At 37.1% G+C, this 23,189-nt stretch overlaps 2 protein-coding genes across 4 annotated transcripts; both read right to left on the bottom strand.

Moving 5' to 3' along the window:
• Nucleotides 1-428: 428 nt before the first annotated feature.
• LOC106928798 (protein NLRC3-like) lies at nt 429-12,318 on the bottom strand. Of its 2 annotated transcripts, XM_015005286.2 has the most exons (10): nt 11,978-12,317; nt 11,396-11,448; nt 10,422-10,497; nt 9,664-9,768; nt 9,155-9,342; nt 5,943-7,731; nt 5,242-5,415; nt 4,279-4,452; nt 4,145-4,191; nt 429-4,064 (listed from the first exon to the last, which is right to left on the bottom strand). In XM_015005286.2, exons 3-10 carry the CDS (start codon nt 10,487-10,489, stop codon nt 3,562-3,564), a joined length of 3,048 nt encoding a protein of 1,015 aa, XP_014860772.2. In that variant the 5' UTR covers nt 10,490-10,497; nt 11,396-11,448; nt 11,978-12,317; the 3' UTR covers nt 429-3,561. The 2 variants fall into 2 exon arrangements, with proteins under 2 accessions (XP_014860772.2, XP_014860774.2); XM_015005288.2 differs by lacking the exon at nt 11,396-11,448 and having other exon boundaries at nt 11,978-12,318.
• A 412-nt stretch (nt 12,319-12,730) lies between these two features.
• LOC106928794 (NLR family CARD domain-containing protein 3-like) lies at nt 12,731-22,579 on the bottom strand. Of its 2 annotated transcripts, XM_015005280.2 has the most exons (10): nt 22,314-22,579; nt 20,971-21,049; nt 20,384-20,488; nt 19,929-20,033; nt 18,825-18,988; nt 16,888-18,676; nt 16,218-16,391; nt 15,902-16,060; nt 15,778-15,824; nt 12,731-15,450 (listed from the first exon to the last, which is right to left on the bottom strand). In XM_015005280.2, exons 2-10 carry the CDS (start codon nt 21,033-21,035, stop codon nt 14,924-14,926), a joined length of 3,135 nt encoding a protein of 1,044 aa, XP_014860766.2. In that variant the 5' UTR covers nt 21,036-21,049; nt 22,314-22,579; the 3' UTR covers nt 12,731-14,923. The 2 variants fall into 2 exon arrangements, with proteins under 2 accessions (XP_014860766.2, XP_014860767.2); XM_015005281.2 differs by lacking the exons at nt 19,929-20,033; nt 20,384-20,488; nt 20,971-21,049; nt 22,314-22,579 and adding an exon at nt 19,118-19,212.
• Nucleotides 22,580-23,189: the final 610 nt, after the last annotated feature.

Below are 23,189 nucleotides of genomic sequence, written 5' to 3' on the forward strand. Positions count from 1 at the left end.
GAAGTTATATAAATAAAGTACACCCTCTTTTTTCTGAGGTTTTAAAATATAAACATCTTGATCTTTAAAAGTTTCATAAATCATTTAAACCTGATTCCATTGTGTCATTATTTATTTAATAAATGCAAAAACAAAGTAGAACACAATTTTCTCCTCTAAAGTCTCCATTTATATTCGTCCCTTTTGAACAAATCAAATCAGCTTCACCTGGTCGTTTGGTTTCATTATGCTGCTGGGTCTGGATCACACCTGCTTCTTTTGTCTCATTTATCTCTTTTTTTCTGAGACTTTTTTCTTTGTTATTATCCTGGATGAAGGCCGAGGCCCCACCCTGATCTGATGGGGGCGGGTTGACAGCTGGGGCCCGAGGTTGAAGAAAGGACACACCCTGAAACCACTGAAGCTTTAATGACAAGGTGCACAAACAATGATGTTCCAACAGCCTTTAATAAAATATAAACCAGGAAACACGTTTATGGATGGTGTTATAAGGAATCTGTCTTCAGATTTGGTGCAAACTGAGTACAAAGCAATTAAACAGATTAGTAATAAAGAAGAAGAAGGTCTCACTTCAAATTTCAGCTTAAATGATCAGCAGGTAAATCAAACTCCTAGAATCTAAATTACTTTACAGTTTTGTTGTAATTAAGGTAACCGATCAGAGTAACAACCCCATAATAAAGTAAACATTGGGCTTTAAAAACACTGGGTCTCATGGTTTATGTCTGGAAAACTGGATAAATATTAATAAATCCTCCACATTCTCGATTCATCTAAAGATATTTATTGAACATATGGCAATTACCAATGTAAAAACATAAACAGAAGGGATTTGACAGACTATCTTCTTCATTAATTTCATATCCTCACTGTTTTTTTACCAAGACGTAATTTTATTTTTTGAAAATACTTGTGATATTAATGTACTTGACTAGTGCATCTTAGTTTATTTCTTTAAGCTGTTATGTAACTTTGAAAATTCATCTGAATGTAAAATGAAAAATGAGTGACATTAAGGTAAACAATCAGAAACACAGAGACTTCACAAATGTTTTATAAATCATACAACAGTAGAAAATGAATGAGGTGATACAGATTGTTCCTTTAAGTTTGACTTATTTCAAGAAGGAACAGTTATTTGGTTAAATGCTGAACAAAACAAAACACCTTTTGGTTTGTAATGAAACAGAGATCTGAGCTTCTCTCTGAGTTAAAGCACCAAGTCACGAGGACAAATAAAAAGAAATACACACTTCCCATTCAGGTATGAGGCAGACATTTCATAAAAGTTTCATAATTAAATTGTCTTCTTGCTATTCAAATAACAAAGTTAACACATCATGGTATGACACTTTTTCACTAAAACTGACATGAAAATGTTACATGCAAATATTGTGATCACAAACATTTCTCCAGCTGCTATAAAGATATGCTGCATCTTCAGTACCTCTCAGTTTTGGATCTTTTCAATTTTCTGAAATTTAGGAATACATTTGCTGAGCAAAGTTTATGTTTGTTTACGTTCCAGTTTTATAATTTTATCTGTTAAATTCAATGAACTCCAACCACAGTGAAAGCAAAAATAATATAAAATCAAAAATCACTTCACAACCAAATAGATAAAAAATGTAAAACCACTAAAATAAACATGACTGACAATAAAAATGTTCTTGCTAATAAAAAAAATGAAGCACTAATGTAATTCCTAGGGAGAAATTGTAAACTTTGTTCCAATTTAACACACATTCATAGTGTAGGATGTGTTTGTATGAGGCTTTAACTGCAAAAGTGAAAACTTGAAGAAACAAAGCTTATTAAACAAAGTTATCCAAACCAACTCCCCCAGCTGTTATCCCCTTATTAAAACATGAAATTAACTTGATTAACCAAAGTTTTTTGGCTTAGTTTCACAAACCATATTTAGGCCTAATTATTGCCTGGTGTAAATAAATCACTTAACACTTGTATCACAACATAAACCACACATAAAGAATAAGGAGTTTACAAAATAACTCAAAACAACACCTAAAGCACTGCAGGGTTCACTTTCCTCAATTAAAGTCAGAGGACATGACTTAAGCATAAGAGAGACTTTGCAAACTAAACATTTTACAAGTAGCCATTTCACATTTTCCCAAAATACATCTTGATGATGAACAAATGATTGGGATGTTTAAATGACTGGAAAGCCAAAGCAGAACTTTCTGAATTCTGTGTGTACCAATACATCTGGTGTAAACCTGCATACGGTAAGAGAAGAGAGGCAAATATGGTGGGGGTAGTATGATGGTCTGGGCCTGCTTTAACCCAGGACAAGGACTAATTGCTGTAATTGATGGAAGGTGCATCAATTTGCCACCTTAAGCTGATTGCACTTGGGTAGCAATATCTCAAAGCCCACCAACAAATCCACCTCTGAACAGCGAAAACATAAATACCGTATTTTCCCGACTATAGAAAGCACCAGGCTATAAGCCGCTGGTATCTCCGCTGCTCTCGGTTTTCCATAGGGACCCAGCAGAGGGCAGCAGAGGGCTGCGTCCTAATAAATCTGCTGGATGTATTAAGGATGCAGCTCTCCGTCTCCAAGCCGAACCATGGTTTCGTTCACACCGAGCTTAAGTGCAGCGGCTTTGTTTCCCTCCTGTAGTGGCAGATCGACAGTCCTCAACTTAAAAGCTGCATCATGAGTTTGAAAACATTTCTCCGTCGTGCCTGCTGCTAGCATGTGCTTGTTCTAAATGAAAATTAGCATGTTCTTCTTTGATTTCTAATTTTACTACGAATGATTCACTTCCTGCTAAAGAGCCCCCTGGTGGTTGAAGTAAAATACACAGAAAACATGGACCAGGCTGTAAGCCACAAAGTTTAGGAAAAAAGTAGCGGCTTATAATCCGAAAAATACGGTAAATTAAGGTTTTGAATTGACTCAGTGAAATTTTAAATTTAAATCTGGATGATAATGTGACAAATTTAAGATTTGTTTGATGGTTTTAAAGATTTTAAGGTCCCAACATACTCTGGTGTACTGTGTGGACTCCATTGCAGACAGACATGAAATGAACTTGGTCAACCATTGCAGATGGTTGAGACTTCATACATCCACTTCATCTGCACCAATTGCATAAAGTACTCTTGTGAGAAATTTATTTATTGCCTATAATCCTAAGGGATGATATTAAGTTTGATGAGCTAGTTGGGTGCCTTGCCCTGTTTCTTGTCCATCAGGGAAGCCTTAACAGTTTTTAGAGTGAGACAGAGAGTGGCAGGCATGCTGCACATCCTCATGACTGTGAGCACTGACTCTCAACCTAATCAGCCCAGTTCGATGTCAGCTTTGTTTACCGTCGATCAGATTACTGTGCGACACTGAGAACACTGTCATTAAAACAGCGTCTTTCGACAGATGTCCGCATCAAGTGTCAAGTCCGTCTTGAATATTCACGGACCTCCAGGAGTGAAATTCACCCGAGTATGTTGGGGCATTAAGTGTGACAAAAATAACTGGAACAAATGAATCCATCATCAGCACTGTATACATGTGAGAAGGACCCAATTAAGTTACAAAATACAAAATCGAGCCGATGATTGGGCATTAAGTTCAACTGCAGGATACAGAGGCTCACTAAAAGTCACAGTGTAAGTATGAAGATGAATCAAACTGTCAGAGGAAACTCTGTAGAAGGACAGAGTACCAGCAGGCCAGTCAAGGTACACCCCCAACCGACTGGTGCGCCTTCCAAGGGAAGACACATCTACACTGTCATTGTGGTGCAAAACATGAAAACCATCTGAACAAACCAAACACCAAGAATCCTTATTGCGCCCCATTCTGAAATCCCCCGTTTTGTCTTTCCTTAGGGCCGCCTCATGTGCGACCCCGATGCTCAAAGACCCGGAGACCTCCACCTCCCAGTAGTGGCGCCCTATCAGGCCCTGACTGCAGAGCACCTGCTGGTGGTGACCTGAGGTTTCAGCCTCCATCCAGGTCACCTTTCTGTTTCCTTCAGACAGAACCAGCTGCTGCTGTTCTGCATCAGGACTGAAAGTGAGTTCACAGGCATCTGGAGAAAATAATAAATTATTACAACACAAACTTCTAAAGTCATGAGACAAAAAATGCATTGATGTACAAGTGACGTACATTTCCTAAAGCCAGGTTTCAATCTGTGAGTCCCTCCATAGTCGAGGCTGTAGAAACAGAAAGTACACCGAATTAAGGTTATTGATACCCAATTTAATGTTTTAGTTCAGTTTTCCAACAGACTGTTTCATTACTTGAGCTTTGTGAGCTTGTATTGTGGATCATCCCTCAGCTTAGAGAGCTTCTTGCCTCCAGAGTCTCCTGGATGGTTGTAGCTCAGGTCCAGCTCCATCAGATGTGACGGGTTGGACTGAAGAGCCGAGACCAGATCATCACAACCTGTCTCTGTGACCCAACAACCAGACATCCTAGGAAAATAGTCGGAAAAGAGGAATAAACATGAAGATTGAGTCAAATGGTCACATGGATGATGAAGTTGGCAGAACAAGCAAAGTGGTGATCAGTGAGTGTGATGATCCCTTTGACATGGATACTAGCAGTATCTTATGAGTTTTATTATTTCCTTTGGCTAATCATCCCAGCTTTGTAACTGACTCTCAACACACATCAGATCTGCTCTGGACTGGAGCTGAGCTCCAGTTTGATCCCAAACATGGCTGACTGAGAAAGTATTTGGTGACCTGGAAGTCCATTGTCATGCAGGGAGGAATGGCATTGACTGATTGACAGTTATGTCCTAACATGATTATCATCATGGTACCTCATGGTATTCATGCCAAGGTTTAATGTTGCTTCAAACAGATCAATCTCTGCTGATGTGAGTTCCACAGGTTCACTCCATGATCCAATATTTGATAATACTGGATCGTGGAGTCCAATATTTGTGTCTGGATTTCAGGCAGTGTTGTCATAGGACTCTGAAATAGCTTGGTGCACAATGCATCAGTAGTAGATAACTTGGTTTTCCATATGCTCATGCTAGACATGAGCATATGGAGCAGATGCTCATATGCTCATGCAAATCAAATAATTTTCATAACAATTGTTGAGTTCCACACAGGCCACATTGTTTCCAAGTCAAACTATTGCTTCTGGGTATCAAATATCTTTTGTCAGAGGGGATTTTTTAGACCAGACTAGAGGCTGTTCTATCATATGAATTACCATGTTGTTAATGGTACCTCACATGCCGTTACCTTAGTATTTCCAGTTTGCAGGAGTTACTCAAGAGTCCTCCACAAAGCACCTTGACTCCTGAATCCTTCAGGTCATTGTTGCTCAGGTCAAGATCCCTCAGAGCTGAGTAAGAAAATTTGAGGGCAATGGCCAGAGGCTCCATCCAACCCATCGTAACTTTGCAATTTGCAAGCCTATGGAAAAGCATCACAAGATAAATAGGATTTATATATCTTTAATGCATAAATAAAAACGTAAAAAGCCTACAGACTCCAATAAAGGAAATGAGAAATGAGCAAGTATGTCAACTCTTAATCCATGTTTTGTCAAATATATCTCTTATGAGGTATGAGATAAACACTGAGTGACAACAACTGACCCATTCCTGGCCCCCTTCAGTTCTCGATCTATTGGACAATGATAGCTCTATGGCCTATAAAACCAGGATTTATCAGACTGACATATCAAGAATATTGTAAACTGGAGAGGCCAGGTCCAGTCCTCAAGGGCTACTATCCATCAAATGATTGGCCCATTACCAAGCCTCTGCAGAGCTTAAAGACTTGATTCTGATGATGGGATTCATCCTGTTGAAGGAGGTTTGTTCTCTCTGTTGGATAAGGATCGTATCCAAATGCTGCAGGATAGTGGCCCTGGAGGACTGGACTTGGTCACCCTGGCATAAACAGAGAAACTGAAGAAGATTGCAAAGCATACTTACACAGCTCTTTTGCTGCTCCTAACAGCTGGTATCAACCTCCTTCTGCCATCATATGATGTGTTGTAGCTCTTCAGATCTAGTAAATCCAGATCATTCTTGGAGGCCTGCAGCATGTAGGCCAAAGCAGAGCAGTGCAAAGGAGCCAGCTCCATTTTTGAATGATCAGACAGTTTGAGAAATTCCTGAATCTCATCTTTGACTTTGTGATCTCTCATTTCAGTCATGGTCTGGAAGATGGTGATGCAGCTGTCTGGAGAGATGGTTTTTCTTCTAATTGATCTCAGGTAAGTTAGGATTTTCTTGTCTGTGTCGTCCCATTCGTCAAGGGGAGTCAACAGACCCTGAAGGAATCTCTGATTGGGTTCAACCATCAGGCCAAGCAGGAATCGTAAGAAAAAGTCTAAGTAACCGTTCTTCTTCTCCAGCACTTTGTCGACTGTCATCTTTAGAAGATCAAGTAAAGGAACGTCTTTGTCTTCCACAAAGAGGAACTTGCCAAGTTCATTGGTTTTCTTGGTCTTCAAGCATTCATAGACGTGCAGAGCTGCAAAGAACTCTTGAAGAGTCAGATGCACAAAGAAGAAGACCTTTTTCTGGGAGGAGACCTCCTCTTCCTGGAGAACAGTGTTACATAAACCAGAGTATATTGTTGCTTCTCCTACATCAATGCCACAGTCTTCCAGATCTTTCTCATAGAAGATTAGTTGGTTTTCTTGAAGCTGGACAAATGCAAGTTTCCCAAGTTTCAGAAGAAATTCTCTGTGAGTCTTCAGGAGCTTCTCTCTGTTTTTCTCAGGGTTCCTGTCATACTTCCTGCTTCTACGTTTTGTCTGAGCAAAGACAAAATGTGCCATTAACTCTGTAAGAGTCTGAGGGATTTCTGTCTCTTCATTTCTGCTGAAGACTTCCTGGAATAAGACAGCAGAAATCCAACAGAATATCGGGATCTGGCACATGATGTCCAGGGATTGTGAGGACTGAATATGTGATATTATCCTGTTAGTGATACTGGAATCATCACCGAATCTTTTTCTGAAATATTCCACTTTCTGACCATCATTGAACCCTCTGATCTCTGTCACCATGTCGATGTGCTCAGCAGGGATCTCACTGGCTGCTGCTGGTCGGGACGTTATCCAGACGTTAGCGTCAGGAAGGAGGTTACCCTGGATCAGGTTTACAACAAGATCACCTACAGAAGCTACATCATCAAGAGAAGTTACTTTGGCTGATTCCTGAAAGTCCAACTGATGTCTGTTTTCATCCAAGCCATCCAGGATCACTATGATCTTTGTTTTGGAGTAATCTTGGGAATCTTTCAGTGGTCTGAGAGACGGATGAAACTCAGTCAGCAGCTCATGGAGGCTTTTCTCTCCTACAATCAAATTCAACTCTCGGAAAGGAAGACTGAAAACAAAATCAATCTGTTGGTTTGTTTCCTCTTCAGCCCAATCAAGGATGAACTTCTGAACAGCAAAGGATTTTCCAATGCCTGCGACTCCCTTTGTCAGGACTGTTCTGCTGGGTTTGTCCTGGTCAGGCACCGATTGGAAGAGCTCACTCAGGTTGACAGTAGAGTCACTCAGCGGTTGGTCTGGATGAGCATTTCTTAGCTGTCTGAACTCATGTTCCTGATTTCGTCCATCATTATCTCCAGTGGTGATGAACAGGGTTGTGTAGATGCTTTTGAGGGAGCTGCGATAATCACCATTACCTTCAGACGTCAAAGTGAATTTATTCTTCATTGCTTTTTTAAGATTCATCGTTGCTTCCAGAAAGACACTGTTACCTGAAATTACATATCATGTGTCTTACTGGTTGAAATAATTCGAAAATATCAGAAGTACTAATAAATAGTGAATACATGCATGTTTTACAAAAGTTTTATGTATGCATGGTTTATCTCTGAGCCTGTCACTGACAGGTTAAATTGCATCAGGTGTGTGTTTTCTTGCATGGTTGTTTATTCTATGTTTTTTCATAAATAAATAGCAGTTTTAGACATAATCTAAAGTCACATCAGTAATAAGTATCATAAGAAGCTTAAATTACCTAGATGCTCAAAGAGTAAATTAAGACATGTTTCAGTTATTTGCTCTTTTTAAATGGTAAATAGTCTCCAACAACCTGAGGTCCATCATTGATGAGATGTTGTGGAAAATGTGTGACAAAGCAACATGGCACTGTCAGTTTTTTTGTCCTTGGCAGAGAGCATGAAACCAAAAAAACTTGATCGTCTGCCAGCATAAGACACCTGGCTAATACAGTTAAGGCAGGTGTTTTAACTGTTCATAGTTGGAGGATAAATAAGCAATTGGCTGCAAACCAAAAACAAGCCCTAAGCACAACATTTAATTTCATTATGTTCCCTTAATAAAGGATTAATTACTAACATGTTAAGAAATATATTTTATATATATAAAGGCATTCAAGTTATTTGTTTATTCCGCTTTTACTTTGGATGTTAGATTAATATTTCAAAATTTGGGTTATTTCTGAATATTCACAATTACTTTTCATCTAATAGAATTCAATTTGCATTTAACTAAATTAGCCAATTAAATGAGTTCCAAATGTTTTTAAACTCTAAAAACTAGCATTGCATATACTGCTGATGCATTTACTTCTTTAGATATTTCACCCAAAGAAAAAACAATTATAAACTGATCAGTTAATAACTCAGTTTTGCTTCCCTGACAAAATGCTATGAAGCCTGTAAAAGCATAATTTCACACAACTGAATAGTAAAGTTATTGTGAACTCTGGGAAAAAGCCCAGTCCACTTGCATCCTCCTTTACAACATGTTCACTTAGATTTTCACGTTATGATACAAGTTCGCTTTATTTACTGAATATATTTACATGAAGACATTAAATATGTTAAATAATACTATATAAATTAGGGATTTGTAAGATCCAGCAGGGGTCAGTATTCAGTGCCACTGTATCAATACAGTTTGGCAAAGTGTTGAAATGCTTCATGAAGCATGTGTTGAATAATAAACTTGATGTTTATTATTAAACACATGCTTCATGCTTCAATAATAAACTTGATGTTTACTACTAAACATCAAGTTCAGTTTAACAGTAAACTGAACTTGATGTATTGTTTGATAAGTAGGATCAACTGGAAGGTAAAATAAATCTACTTGTGTTGTAAATTGATGCATTACATGTAAACTGAATTTACTTTAACAGCTTTTTAAACTCACCTCTGTCTTTGAGTGTGTTTTCCATAAACGTCTCTCCACACTGTGTGCAGGGCGAGTCTGTCGGTAAGTCATTCAGGCTCAAACCCAAACAATCCTTACATGATGGATGTCCACAAATAAAATACACCAAATCCTTCAGAACCTGTTGACACACTGAGCAGCTGCTCAGCTCCTCGCTGAATTTCTGACTGTAAATAAGAACAAATACACATTTTCTAAATAGCAATGACACATTTTTATGAGGAGAAAATATCCACAACTTTGAACTAGAAAAATAAATCTAACAGTAACCTATCACTAGACACAAGGAATAAATAAACAGACTAGAAACACTGAGGAAGGACTGAACTGAAGTAAATTAGAAACAAGGTTGACTCAATCAAAAAAAGAAACAGTAATACTGAAACTAAGATCCTGCCACAAACTGCTTTTTAATTTGTTTGCTGTGTTGGCAAATTTAAAAGCTTTTCTTCAGGATATTCTTAATTAGTAACATAAGTTGCACATACCATTTTGATCTGGCTTTTCTAAAGTCAATTGGCGGACCCTTGGACCGACTGCTTTTAACAGAGATGCCACTGGGGCCTGGTGGCTCATCTCCATTCTTCTGGGAACTAAAAGAAAAAAATGTTCTCAGGATTTGCATTTTCTCGTTAGTCTTATCACACTTCATGTCGAGACATTTGAGGCATACAATTATGAAAAACTATTTCACTACATTTGCAAGTTTACCAAGTAATTTTTGTCCAGTTTCTAAAGCAAATATATCATTACACCAAAAATAAGTCAAAACTAAGTTATAAGTACCTTTTCAGCAAGATAGATAATCTTGTTTTAAGTCAATAATTCCTTAATTATGATGAAAAAGTTCCAGTTCCTTTGGAAGATTATTTCACTTATTACAAGAAACTTTTCAGATGTTATTAGTGAAATAATTTATCATTAGGACTAGTACATTTTCATCAATATTAAGGAATTATTGACTTAAAAAAGGCTCATCTATTTAGTTGGAAAGTTACTTATCAGTTAGTTTTGTTTTATTTTAAGTGTAATAAGATATTTGCAGTAGAAGCTGCACTGCAGAAAGGAACTTAAGATCTGGCATCAAAGTAAGGAGGTTGCATTAATTAAATTATGCTCTTTTAATTAAACTACACACATATTATAAAACAAAACATACAGGAGAATTATGTTTTATTTAAAGTTGTATTTCTTAAGCTAATATCACTTGATACATTTTTCCTGCTCATGTCACAACTATAATTACCAAACTGTGTGATCTCCATGTGATCTGGTCTTTGCTGCAGATTTCCGTTTCTTCCTCCGGTCAGACATTTGTTATGCTGCAGAAAAACAGAAATATTTTTATATGGGGTGCTGTGGTGGCGCAGGGGCAAAGCACAACCCACATACTGAGGCCTTAGTCCTTGTGCTGCTGGTTGCAGGTTTGATTCCCAGCCTGGCGACATTTGCTGCATGTCTTTCCTGTTGAACTACTTTCAGATAAAGGCCACTAGAGCCAACAAAAACCTTTAAAAAAGAAACATTTTTATACTTATTTAACAACTGAGTTTCAGTGCAGGTTGAAGAGGAAATGAGATTTTTACAGGGTTTGGTTTCTGGTTGGATCTGTAGGTCAACACAACGTGGAACATTTTACAACATGTGCTTATTTTTGTGAAAGTGTGACGAAGGTTAAATGAAACAATAACATGACATGATTGAATCTTAACAATATTTACTACAGATTATAAATATTCTTCTGTTTTTCTAGTTGTTTACATGTGAAGTGCACAGAGAAGTCTGCACTACCACTTTAAATTTATTGCAACACATAAGTGGGCCGTTGCCCCTGCTTCCTCTGTCAGACTTCCTCTTAAGATCATTTCACTTCTCCCTCTACACATTTCACAACTCTCCCACCAAAAAGAAACAAAACATCTTTAAACAACATGAAAAACTCAAACGTTTCCACAGGAATAGATGAATATAAATATACATCCTGTTTCTTGTTTAAAATAGTTACAAAAAGCTGAATAAGAATAAAATAGTGCAGATTATGGTGGGAAAATGGGTGAGATTAAAAAACAGTAATTAAGAGCATAGAGCTGAATATAGTATTTATAACAGGATTAAGGAAAAACTGAGCAGCGTTTAGGAGATTTACAGCATTAAGAGTAAATATTGTTTCTGATATAATGTTGTTTTAACAAGAATAAAATGAACTGGACAATTGTTCACCTTTAAGGTGAAGATTATTGGATTCTAGTTGGTTTTCAGTGCAGGACGCCTGTCTGAGGAGGAAAGAAACAAATGTAATCCATTTAACCATCTACATGACATACAACCTGTATTTAATCACTTTAGTTTATGTCTGCACTAAACACATCAAAATGTTTCTTTTTCAAAATAAATATGTGGTTTAAACAAGAGGCATAAAGTCACAATAACCGATTCCTTTTATTACCTTCCTGTCTAACAGATGGTGAAAGTTTTTCATACAAATATTTATATATTTCAGAAACAGGAATACATTTAGGCATCATTTCATTATGTATATACTGACAGAGTAATAATTGTCTTTATAAAAATGTTTTGTGTCGTCTTAGCAGCTTCTGAATGTGCAGAATGTGATCATTTATTCTGGCAGAAAATGTTTTCATATCTTCAAGAGGAAGTTTTAATAAATTGATTATTGATTCCAGCTAAAGTCCAGTTTAATCAGGTCTTTGGAATCAAGAAAAAACTCAGTCATGAAAAGAACAAAAAGTAGGAAGTTTACAAAGAAAGAAAAAGATGTTTAGAGAACAAAATGAAACTTACTGGTATTTTAAAGTTATTGTTTTCGTTGTTCCTTCTTCTTTCCTTTAATTATAAAAAATTAACGGCCTTAAATTTGTCCGTCCTGGAAGATGTGATAAAAAGGTTCATCAGCTCTTTGTCCTTGAATGCATGTGGCAGAAAACCAGATGGCGCCAGTTACTTTCACAGAGGCGAGGCTGAGATAAAACAAACTCCACTTCCCAGGATCAACCGTCGGTTTTTGGCGGTTATTTTCAACTTCTCAGTTTGTCTTAACTTTCATTCATCTTTGATTCTGTTCATAACAAAAGATAAGGGAGGGTAGGGGTTTGATGATTCAGGACCATCTGCTGTTTTCATTGTTTGCACAAACCAGCCCAGCAGGTGTGATGACATGGATCATTAACAGGAAAGATCGTTTGAACGCTCTGGCACTTTTTACCTTTAGCTCAGCATTAAAATAAAAGACACTTTACCTAATTTTTGTTTAACATGAGAATCTCACTCAGTTAAAGACAAATTGTTCAACATGCAAAATTTTAGCAAATACTGAACAAATAAAAACACACAAAGACACATGCAGCTGGTTTCAATGTTATGTCTCTACATGCTCAGGTTCCCTTTGCAGATCAGGTTAAAAAGCTCCTGAAGGTTCTGCTCTGTGGCTCGTCTCTCATGTCTTTGTGCTGAATTGACGTCAGTCTCAGCCTTTGTCATCACTAAGCTACTGCGCAGGATGTTGACACAGGAAAAGACAAAAGATAAAAACCTCAGTGCTGAAAAGACTTTTATTATGTGATTATCAATAAAAGTTGTTAATGAAAAACATTTCAGTTGGAATACTTTAAAAACATCTGACTCAGAATGTTTTGCATATAAAACTCCCCTAGGACAGGATTTTTTTTTTATTGCTTTCCTTCACATGAACTATGCAAAAATACACCCTGGACTGTTTGCATACAGTGATAATTCCAAACAGCATGCATGTACACGTTTAAAGATCCTCAGTGAAAATGTATTTATTATTTTTTGGGGCAAACCAGGGTTAAAAATGTATCTATTAACTGGGTTTCATATTTGTTTAATATCTTTTGGTTGAAAAACAAGTAGCAGGATATGGAACTGCAGATGAAAATGGATCTTTATTAATTAACAAGAAAGACTCAACAAACAAACCTGTCATCAGATGAAGGCTTTACCCTGTGAAAATAATCTAAATGGTCTTTATGTCTCTCTTCTTTCTTTCTTACATGAAGTTTCTGTTGTGTTTATGTTTTAGAGCATTGGTGGAAACCAGGTTTGTTCTGTTTTGCTTCTGGCATTTTGCACATCAGTTTGTGGTTCTTTTGTATCCTTAAGGAAAATATGCAGAACTTCATATGTCATAAATAAGACAATAACACACATTTCAAATTCTTATAACAACCTTAAATTTCAGTAGAAAAGCCTTCAGTGTGCAAAGTGAACACTAAATACATCATTACTGCAAGGGAAAGCAATAAAAAAAAGTCCTTTGTGTCCCTCGGGAGGCGCCGTACTTACACATAACCAGTTAATTCAAAATCATTTAGAGATTTGAAAACACGAAACTCTCAGAAAACATTCTGCAACTGTAGCAAGATTTTAACATACAGAAAACATATTTTTAATCCAATATCTAACAAACAGTAGTTAGCTAATATTTTATTACATATTCATAACATACAGATAATGTGATCCAGAGAAGGAAGGAGTTTTATTTTCATATTTTTATTGCATTTATTTACTTTTTGTTTTGTTTTGCGTTATAAGGTCTAGAGGAAAGTTAATTATGTGAGAATCAGCAGATAATAGGGAACAACGTTTAGTGACTCTACATTTATGAAGTATAAAGGAAAGCATAAAGACAAATTAATGCAAGTTAACATTTTGTTTAAAATTGCAAGTATTTACACTGCAGATACTTTTCAGTGAGGTCAATATGCCTCAGTCTAACATCCTGAATCTAACATCAAATCCAAACAGGACTACAGTGTTGGAGTAGAAGCAACAAGCAGGACGATTTAAATATTTATAAAACACGCTCACAACGAAAATAAAGTTGTTTTACTGATGTTTACTGAATACTGTTCTAAAAACCAATCATAATACTATTTTACATTTAATCAGAGGACAAATAAAACCTCAGAAAACAGTTTTACTATTAAATCTCCCATTTAGTCATTTTAATCAATGGAAGAACCGTCCTACAAGCAGCTGCTTCAAACACCTGATAACTCATTTTAATTATAAACTATGTACTGTATTACATAGGCCTTTAATAAGCAATAAATTAATTAATCGCATGATAAATTAAAAAGAGCTCAGTGATTTCTGTTTGCATGATTTATTATTTGTCTCTTTTCTGTTTCTACCAAAAACTGGACGACAAACGTCTTTGGTCTCAACTAATCCTTTTTATGAAGGACAATTCTGTTTACAGAGACTTCATAATTCATTTTATTAGTTGTTTCTGTTGTTTTATTTATTTTGGATATTTAAAATGTCTTCCAGTTCCAGTGTTAATTATTAATTTGAATTTAAAGTTTCTTAATATTTAAGAATGTGTAATTCCATTATTAAGCCATTTCCTTTACATGAGGAACATAATGTTGTAAGTACATGCCTATCTTTACCTCGGTGTTTTGAGTTTGCAGTTTGGACTCAACAGAAACCTGAAACCATCAGATAATTCTTCCTGAGGTTCAGATCTTGTGGTGTGAAAAATAGAAACTTTCGGCCAAAGAGCAGAAGTTCAATCTGCTCTGCAGTCACTTTACAGTGTTTTAACATACCAGGGATGTTAAAATGTCATTTACTTTGCATGAGCTTTAGCAGGAATAAAACATCTTTCTATTTTTTCATAACGATTACATGAAACAGTGCAAGAACTATATTTTAATGTGTATTATAACTCTGCATGTCTCCCCACTCCCTTTGCTCAGCTTATCATATCTGACAAAACAAGGCAGAAGAGTGAGGAAAAAGTTCGACAGCAGGATAAAGAGGCTCTCTGAATGTTATAGGTTTGGAGGTGTGGAGGTGGGTGAGGTTGTCATGAGAAACCTTGTAGAAAGAGATGCTGCCAGCTTCCCAGTCCAGATACACTCCAACCCGAGGGCAGCGCAGAGAGGAGACAACAACACTGTTGCTGTTGTGTATTATGTAGCAACCTTCCTCTGAGCAGATCTTGCACCAGGATTTATCGTTCATCCCCAACCTGCAGTCGTCTCCGTCTCCTTTCCTGCCGATGCTCCTGTATGTTAAGCCGATGGCGCAGGGCTCCACCAGCTCCACCTCAAAGTAGCAGCGCTGCTGCAGGCCCTGTTCACACAGAACCTGCAGGCGCCGGTCAAACCTCTCTGTGTGGTCAGGGTAAGGCTGCTCCTTCTCCACCCAGGTCACCTTTCTGCTCCCGTCTGAGAGAAGCAGCTTCTTGTGAGCAGAGTTGGAGTCCAGGGTGAGGGTGCAGGCATCTGGAAAAACAAAAACAAGGAGTTTAAATGTACAGCGTCTCATAAAAGCTCATACCACTGACTTCTTGAGGAGAAACTCTGGCATGGAGGAGAGTAAAGTACCTTCCTAAGAGAAATGTAGCAATTATTGTTCTAATTCCTGAATATTTAAATTGAGACATATTGCTAGATTAATGTGAGTGTCCCAATTTACAGAAATGTAAGTGTGCAAGTCGTTTTTCTGTTTTAGAATTGGTTTTCTTTATGTTTCTTAGTCCAGTTTGGCCTTGACGTTATCTTCGTTTGATTACCAGAAATAAAATAACAACCAAAGAGTAAAATACTTACACTTCTTAAATCCTGGTTTCATCCGATGGGGTCCATCATGATCAAAACTTTAAAGAGAGACCAGAGTTAGAAACTATAAAGTCCTTTCAGATTAGGGCCATAAAATACAACCCAAAGTTTTTACTTGAATGTTTTGAGCTGCAGTTGCTCAGCAATCAGCTTAATTCCTGTTTTTCCTGGATTGTTGTAGCTCAGGTCCAGTTCCACCAGGTGGGACGGGTTGGACTTCAGCGCCGAGGCCAGATGTTCACATCCTGTCTGTGTGATGAGGCAACCAGACAACCTGAGAAAACACAGAGGCTGATGACTAATCTGCACAAAACCTTAACACAGATATTATGTAGAATAAATTACATCTTATATTTGTTTCAGAGTCAAGCTTTGACAATGAAAAATAAATTATTCCATTACAGCAGCATAGAGAGCATATGTTTTCTTACCTCAATGTTTTGAGTTTGCAGCCAGGATTGGACAGTCCATCACAGAGCATCTTCACCCCTGAATCCTTCAGGTCGTTGTTGCTCAGGTCCAGATCTTCCAGTGGTGAAAACGGGAACTTTAGGCCAAAGACCAGATGTTCAATCCACTCCTCAGTCACTTTACAGTCTTTTAACCTACAAGGCATAAAGAGAAGTAAGACTTAATGTTGCTTAAATATATTATATATGGTCATAATCTAAAGCAGGAACAATGTTACGCATGGATCCATTTCTTCTTATACAGCAGAACATTGTCTCATGTCATTCCTGCCAGCAAACAGCCGACAGTTCAGACAAACTCACCAAACATAGACAGGAACAAACTAAATGTTGTTGCTGTTGGAGGATCTCTGGTCTCCACAGTGACCAGACCTTTGTGACCCAACATATTGGGGCAGCGGTTCCTCATCATGGCCTTGCATGTTGTGTCTCTACTCCAGCATGTCTGGTTCAAATGATTGCTTTATCTCTTCATACCATGAAGTGCTTGAAGCAGATCTCTCACATGGCAAGATCTTATTAGATCCCTACAATCTATGTAAGAAAACCTTTAACCTTTGAACTAAACTCATTTACATTCAAAACATCTTAAAACAGATTATTTTATTGTAGATAGAAAAATGAGACTCACACAGCCTTTTTACTGCTTCTCACTGCTGGGATGAGCCTCCTCCTGCCTTCATCTGTTGTGTTGTAACTCTTTAAATCCAACTCCTCCAGTTCATTCTTGGACACCTGCAGCATGTAGGCCAGGGCGGAGCAGTGCAGGGGAGTCAACTCTTTTTTTGGACGGTCGGCCAGTTTAAGATATTCCTGAATCTCATCTTTGAGTTTGTTGTCTCTCATCTCAACCATGGTCTGGAAAATGTTGATGCAGCTGTCTGGAGACACGTTCTTTCTTCGGATTGATCTCAGGTAAGTCAAGACTTTCCTGTCTGTGTCATCGTTTGGATCCACAGACGTCAACATGCCCTGAACGGCCCTTCGGTTGGGCTCAACCATGAGACCAAGGAGGAACCGCAAGAAAAAATCTAAATGACCATTCTTCTTCTGCAGGACTTTTTCAACTGTCTTCTTCGCCAGATCAACTAAAGCATGGTCTCTGTCCTCCAAATCAAGGAAGTTCCCAAGCTGCTTGGTTTGCTTGGTTACAAAACATTCATAGACATAGAGAGCTGCAAAGAACTCTTGGAGGGTCAGATGCACAAAGAAGTGGATTTTTCTCTGGTAGAAGATTTCTTCTTCTCTAAGAACTGTGTTGCAAAACTCAGTGTAGATAGAAGCTTCTTGAGTGTCGATATTGCTGTCTCTCAGGTCTTCCTCATAAAAGATTAGATTATTTTCTAGAAGCTGCTTAAATGCCAGTTTCCCAAGTTTTAGAAGAAACTCTTTGTGTGTCTGTAGAAGCTTTTCTTTGTGTGTCTGACTCTTTGTTTCATATTTTCTGCTTCTGCGTTTTGTTTGGGCAAAAACAAACTGTGCCATCATCTCTGTCAGAGTCTGAGGGAGTTCAATGTCTGCCTCTCCACCAAAGACCTCCTTGAATAAAACGGCAGAAATCCAACAGAAGATCGGAATCTGGCACATGATGTCAAGACTTTGTGAGGACTGGATATGTTTAATTATTCTCTCAGCAAGACTCGGATCATCGCTGAATCTCCTTTTGAAATATTCCTCTTTCTGAGGATCAGTGAATCCTCTTATTTCTGTCACCATGTTGATGTGCTCTGCAGGGATCTGATTGGCTGCTGCTGGACGGGACGTTATCCAGATGTTTGCCTCAGGAAGAAGGTTACCTTTGATGAGGTTTACCAGAAGGTTGCATACAGATGTTGCATCCCTCAGAGACGACACTGTCTTTGTGTCCTCAAATTCCAGTGGATGTCTGCTTTCATCCAGGCCATCAAGGATCATGATTATCTTTGCTTTGGCAAAAGCCAAGGAATCTTTCAGAGGTTTGAGCGCCGGATGAAACTCTACCAGCAGGTCATTGAGGCTTTTCTTTCTTGTAACCAGATTCAACTCTCGGAACGTAAGACAGAAAACAAAATGAACATCTTGGTTTGCTTCCTCTTCAGCCCAGTCAAGGATGAACTTCTGAACAGAAAAGGATTTTCCAATCCCTGCAACTCCCTTAGTTACGACTGTTCTGTTGGGTTTCTCCTGGTTCATCAAAGGTTTAAAGATATCAGTGAGTTTCACTGAGGAATCCAATGATGGCTGCGATTGACGACTGCCTTTCAGGTGTCCAAACTCATGTTCTTCAGAAAGTTCTTTATTCTCACCAGTGGTGATGTAGAGATTTGTGTAAATACTTTTCAGTGAAATTTGTTGGTCACCATTTCCTTCACCTGTGACTGAAAATTTATTTTGCATTGCTTTTTGAAGGTCCTTCTTTAGTTTTAAAATGTCTTCCTCTCCTGTGAAAATCAAACACACAGTAGTGAAGTCAAATATCATGTTATTAAATTAAGCTTTAACTCTCCCTAAGCTTGAAAAATGTCCTAAGAACAACACATTTAAGTTATGATGAACTGTAGGAAGTGAAGTTATTTTAAAAAAAATTACCATCTGTTCTTTTGGGTTTCTTCCCACATTTTGGACATGTGTCCACTGTTGAAGGAGACTGGTGTGATTCTGATTCAGCACAATCTCTGCATAACCAGCATCCACAATTCATTTGGAGTTGGTCTGTTGAAACCTTGTCGCACATCGAACAGTGCAGCGGTTGGCTAAACAGGATAAACAAAACATCTAATTACTAATGTCAGTCACAATAAGGACTAAAAAAATCGATAGATATAGTTCAGGAGACAAGACAATATGATCATGCTTGTGTTGTTTGAGGACAACAAACTTACAGGTGCAGAAGGAATGAACATAAAGGAAGGAAAACTAAAGGTGAAAGGGAAACTTGATTGAAGGTCCAACAAGCAGTGAGGGAAACTGACTAGCTTAAAAGCTACAGGGAAGACAGATGAGAGTCATGAGGAGAACAATCAGGCAGATGAGGAGCAGCTGAGTACAAACCTGAGAAGGGAAATGAGTTTAAAGAATGAGACAGAGAAATGTTTTCACAAATCAAAGGTTCTGTAAGGAAGGTTGGGTAGTTTACTCAAGGTTTGACTAACAGTAGGGTGGTGCTTGTGTCAAAATAGTGAAGTTTCTGTGTAACCAATATATCTGTTTTCACAAATAAATCAAAGGTTTAATAGATCACATATTGAGTTTAATAAATCGCATATCAAAGCACAGCTTTCCAGCAGAGGTTTGCCAGCTTACATATTTTGTTTATGTAAGGATTTAGGTTCCTTTGTTTTCAGTTAATTGATTCTCTGTATTGTCCCATCTACCCCTTTATTGTCCCCAGCTGTCCCTCATGTTCCCTGATTACCTCTTATGTATTTAAACCTCTCTTGTTCCCTGTCGGATTCTTGTCGTATCTTATCTTTGTCACTCTGCTCCATTTGTGTTTTATATCCAGTTGCTACCTGTGCCTGAGCTCCTAGCTGTCTGCTCACCTGTGCTGCCTGGATTTCTGTACTCCTTGTTTATCATCATCATCATCATTTTTCACACCACAACCTGGGTCAATCCTCACCACCTCAAATCATGACAGTTTAGAAATCTTGTGTAAACCTTTTCAGACCAGTGATAAATAGTATAATTTACCTTGGAGGTGTTTCAGGAGCAAAATAAGGCATTTCAGCCTTGGACTTATCGCTCTTCATGGACACAATGCTTGGAGTTGAAGGGCTGGTTTTTTTCAACTGTGAACTACAAACAGAAGTCTTTTCACTAAAACTAATGTCTTAATTATCTTCTATGTTCATCGTCCCAACAAAGAAATGTAAATAAAGTTACAAATAAACAAACTCTTGCTGTTTTGCATGAATCCACTTACCTCTGACGATTTACAAAAATACTGAAGCATTGTTTACATTTTTTATACATTTTTATAATTATCAGGTCTCAAGTCGGCAAATAGTTTTAACTGTAATAAAGAAAATACATTTTACAATGTGCTATAGAAGCAAATCCCTATAATCGGAAAAACAACATGTGATGTTTCTAAAGTTCATTCAGGTATTTATTTTTTAAGCATGATAAAAAAGAAGCAGATTTACCTTGAAGCTGGTTCATCACTAAAATATGGCGGCTCAAACTTGGATGAATCGCTCTTCATCGACACAGCGCTGGCAGCTGGAGATTCAGATCTTCTCATCTGTGAACTACAAAGAGATCATTTTTATTTTTGAATCAAATATAACCTTGCTTACTGATTTATTGTGTCTGGTAAATATTGCCACATTTCTACAGGAAAGATAAATACAGGGACTATTATATCTACAGTTATATACAGATTTAATTAATCTTTTCCAAGATAAGAGGCAAAGAAAAATGGGAAATAAAACTCCAACATCTTAAAGAGAATTAATCATGACAAACCTCATAACTCAACAATCCTAATTAAGAAAAAATATAAAGTAGAGCAGTGCTAAAGAAAATCATTGTGCTGATGATTCTACAGTTTTTAAGAGGATTTTTAAGTTTTTATAATTCAAGCTTTTGTTTCTGACTAAATTATTATTTTTTTGGTTGTTTTTATTTATCTTCTGATCTTGATACTTCACAGACAAACAATGCAAAATGAGACAAAAAGCAACAAACTAACAGGTTAATAATAAATGTTTTTGTTTTGGTTCAGCATTACCTGTGTGACGACTCACTGGGGGAGTCAGTCGACTCTGACCGCTGCCTTTTTCTCCTTTCAGCCATTTCTGCTGCAGCAGCTAAAATGAAGAAAAATAAAACATCCAAGCAAAATAAATCAGTTGCAGTTTTTATTTAGATTCAGTGATTTCATTTGTATTCAGAAGTCAAATTTACGAGATCTAAGTTATAGACATTGATCCTCAAACATGTACAACATATAAAAACATAAGATTAGTGTCAGCTGGTGCCTAGACATTTAACATTCAACATTTATTTTAGGTTTCATCCTGGGTTTCTTTAAATGGCTGTTCTTTGCATTTTGACTGTTCACTGATGATACTAACAAAAAGGAAAGATGGACATGTTTAAAACTTGACATATAACTTGCAATGTCAAATTTAAATTAGTGTTGAAGTTTTTGCTGGCATCTGCTGTTATTTAAGAGGAACTACAAGCTGCTAGCCACCATATATTTAATTCACATTTTGTTATTTTAAAAAATAAAACTATCAAAGCATCAGCTAAGGCAAAGTAAAAGTAAAAAAAAAATCTGCCGGTGGTGTATGTGTAATAAAATGCCATTACCTATTTAAACAGATAATAATTTTTGGTGTTAAAAACTACTGTATTTACTGAAAATAACAGAGAGATTGCGTTTAATGTCATAGCAAACTTTAGTGTTAAACTGCAGTTTAAGAAGGAAATTTTTGTTTTTGCTTTTGTATTCGTAAGGCAGCTGCGCGAAAGAATCTTATTATTTATGGATTAGGGCAACGTGTTATTATAGTATTTTTTATATTAACGGCTTGCCATAGACCTCTTACAAAAGCACGCGCACAGACCACAGTGTAAACAAAAAAGGCTTCGAGTATCAGATTTCATTCTCCTCTCTATACTTAATCAGATAAGTGAACAGAGTGTTGAAATAACATAGTTATGCCAGGAAATAACCTAATGCATGTTTAAAAGTTAGAAATAATACAAATACATGGAAAATACATTTAAAATGCATCATTAAAACCTAAACATTTCAAAATACTGTAATGTTGCTCCAGTTTCCGCTCATCTTTCACCATGTTTTGATTATGTAAACGTAAAAATCCAAACAAAAAGAAAAAAATCATATTTAGACGCGCGTTTGAAAATCAGTATGGCTGCTGAACTAAAATACAACTTCAAAACAGTTTCGGGTTTGTTTGTGTTCAGTGCGAGGCAGAAGTTGTAAACTCCAGTTTTAGTATCTGCTCAGCTGAAACAAAATGTCTGCTGCAGAGCAGACAACAACATGTCAGAAAATCCGAGTCCGACAAGAGCAATAGGAAGAAACATGCAGAAACTCACATTTCGCTGCTCAGGTTACCTCGTTTTCCTCCACCTTTGGACTGTGACTTGTCCTCGGAACCAGTTCGAACCAGCACGGCTTTATTGCGACGTTTAGGAAAGTACCTGCAATGTCTCTGCTGCTAATCTAATCTCTTACTTTCGGTTTCGTTGGATCAGAACTGGACCCCATTAAAGTGATAAGAACATAATTACTAATAAAGCCGATGTGAATTATTTTGTCCCCTGATGTAAATATGCTGAAACTGATTCATGGTTCGTCCAAAATGACAGTTTATAGACATGGAGACAAAAGTTATTAACAAATCTGAACCTAATAATGAAATTAATCAGGAAGTGTATTTGTGTATTTTCTGCTAAGCTTTTGTAATAAAAGCTGTTCGTAATAAACAGATTGTGTGCTGCTAAGCTTATTCTGCGCGGAACAGGGGATTTTTCTGTCTTCTATCACTTTCTATTTGATTACAATACAACCTTCCTTCTCTTCACAGAGCAGGAAGATTAGAATTGAGTTAAAGCTGCAAGATAAAAACTACAGACAAATATGTTGATTTTAGATGAGGGTTCTGTTCATAAAAGAATAATCACAAATACGTAAATATTTGCAAGATAATAACAGGACTGTTCATGAAAACAACTTGTTTTTCTTTCATAATATGATCATCTGCAGGCAGATTAAAGTCTTGCTAGTTTTTTTTTTCAATAAGATTTTTTTTATTCCATCTCTCACATTGGCAACTTAATTAAATACTTGTCTTTCACCGTAGTTTTACGTAATTTTAAAACAATTATTTCTGAGTTGCAGTCTCATTTGGACTGCCATCTAGTGGACAAAAAGTATAACTCTGAATTCTAATAAAATTATTAAATCTGCAG

This window comes from Poecilia mexicana, unplaced genomic scaffold (genome assembly GCF_051168715.1).
Source record: "Poecilia mexicana isolate PSO_F unplaced genomic scaffold, ASM5116871v1 scaffold_18, whole genome shotgun sequence".
Lineage (NCBI taxonomy): Eukaryota > Metazoa > Chordata > Actinopteri > Cyprinodontiformes > Poeciliidae > Poecilia > Poecilia mexicana.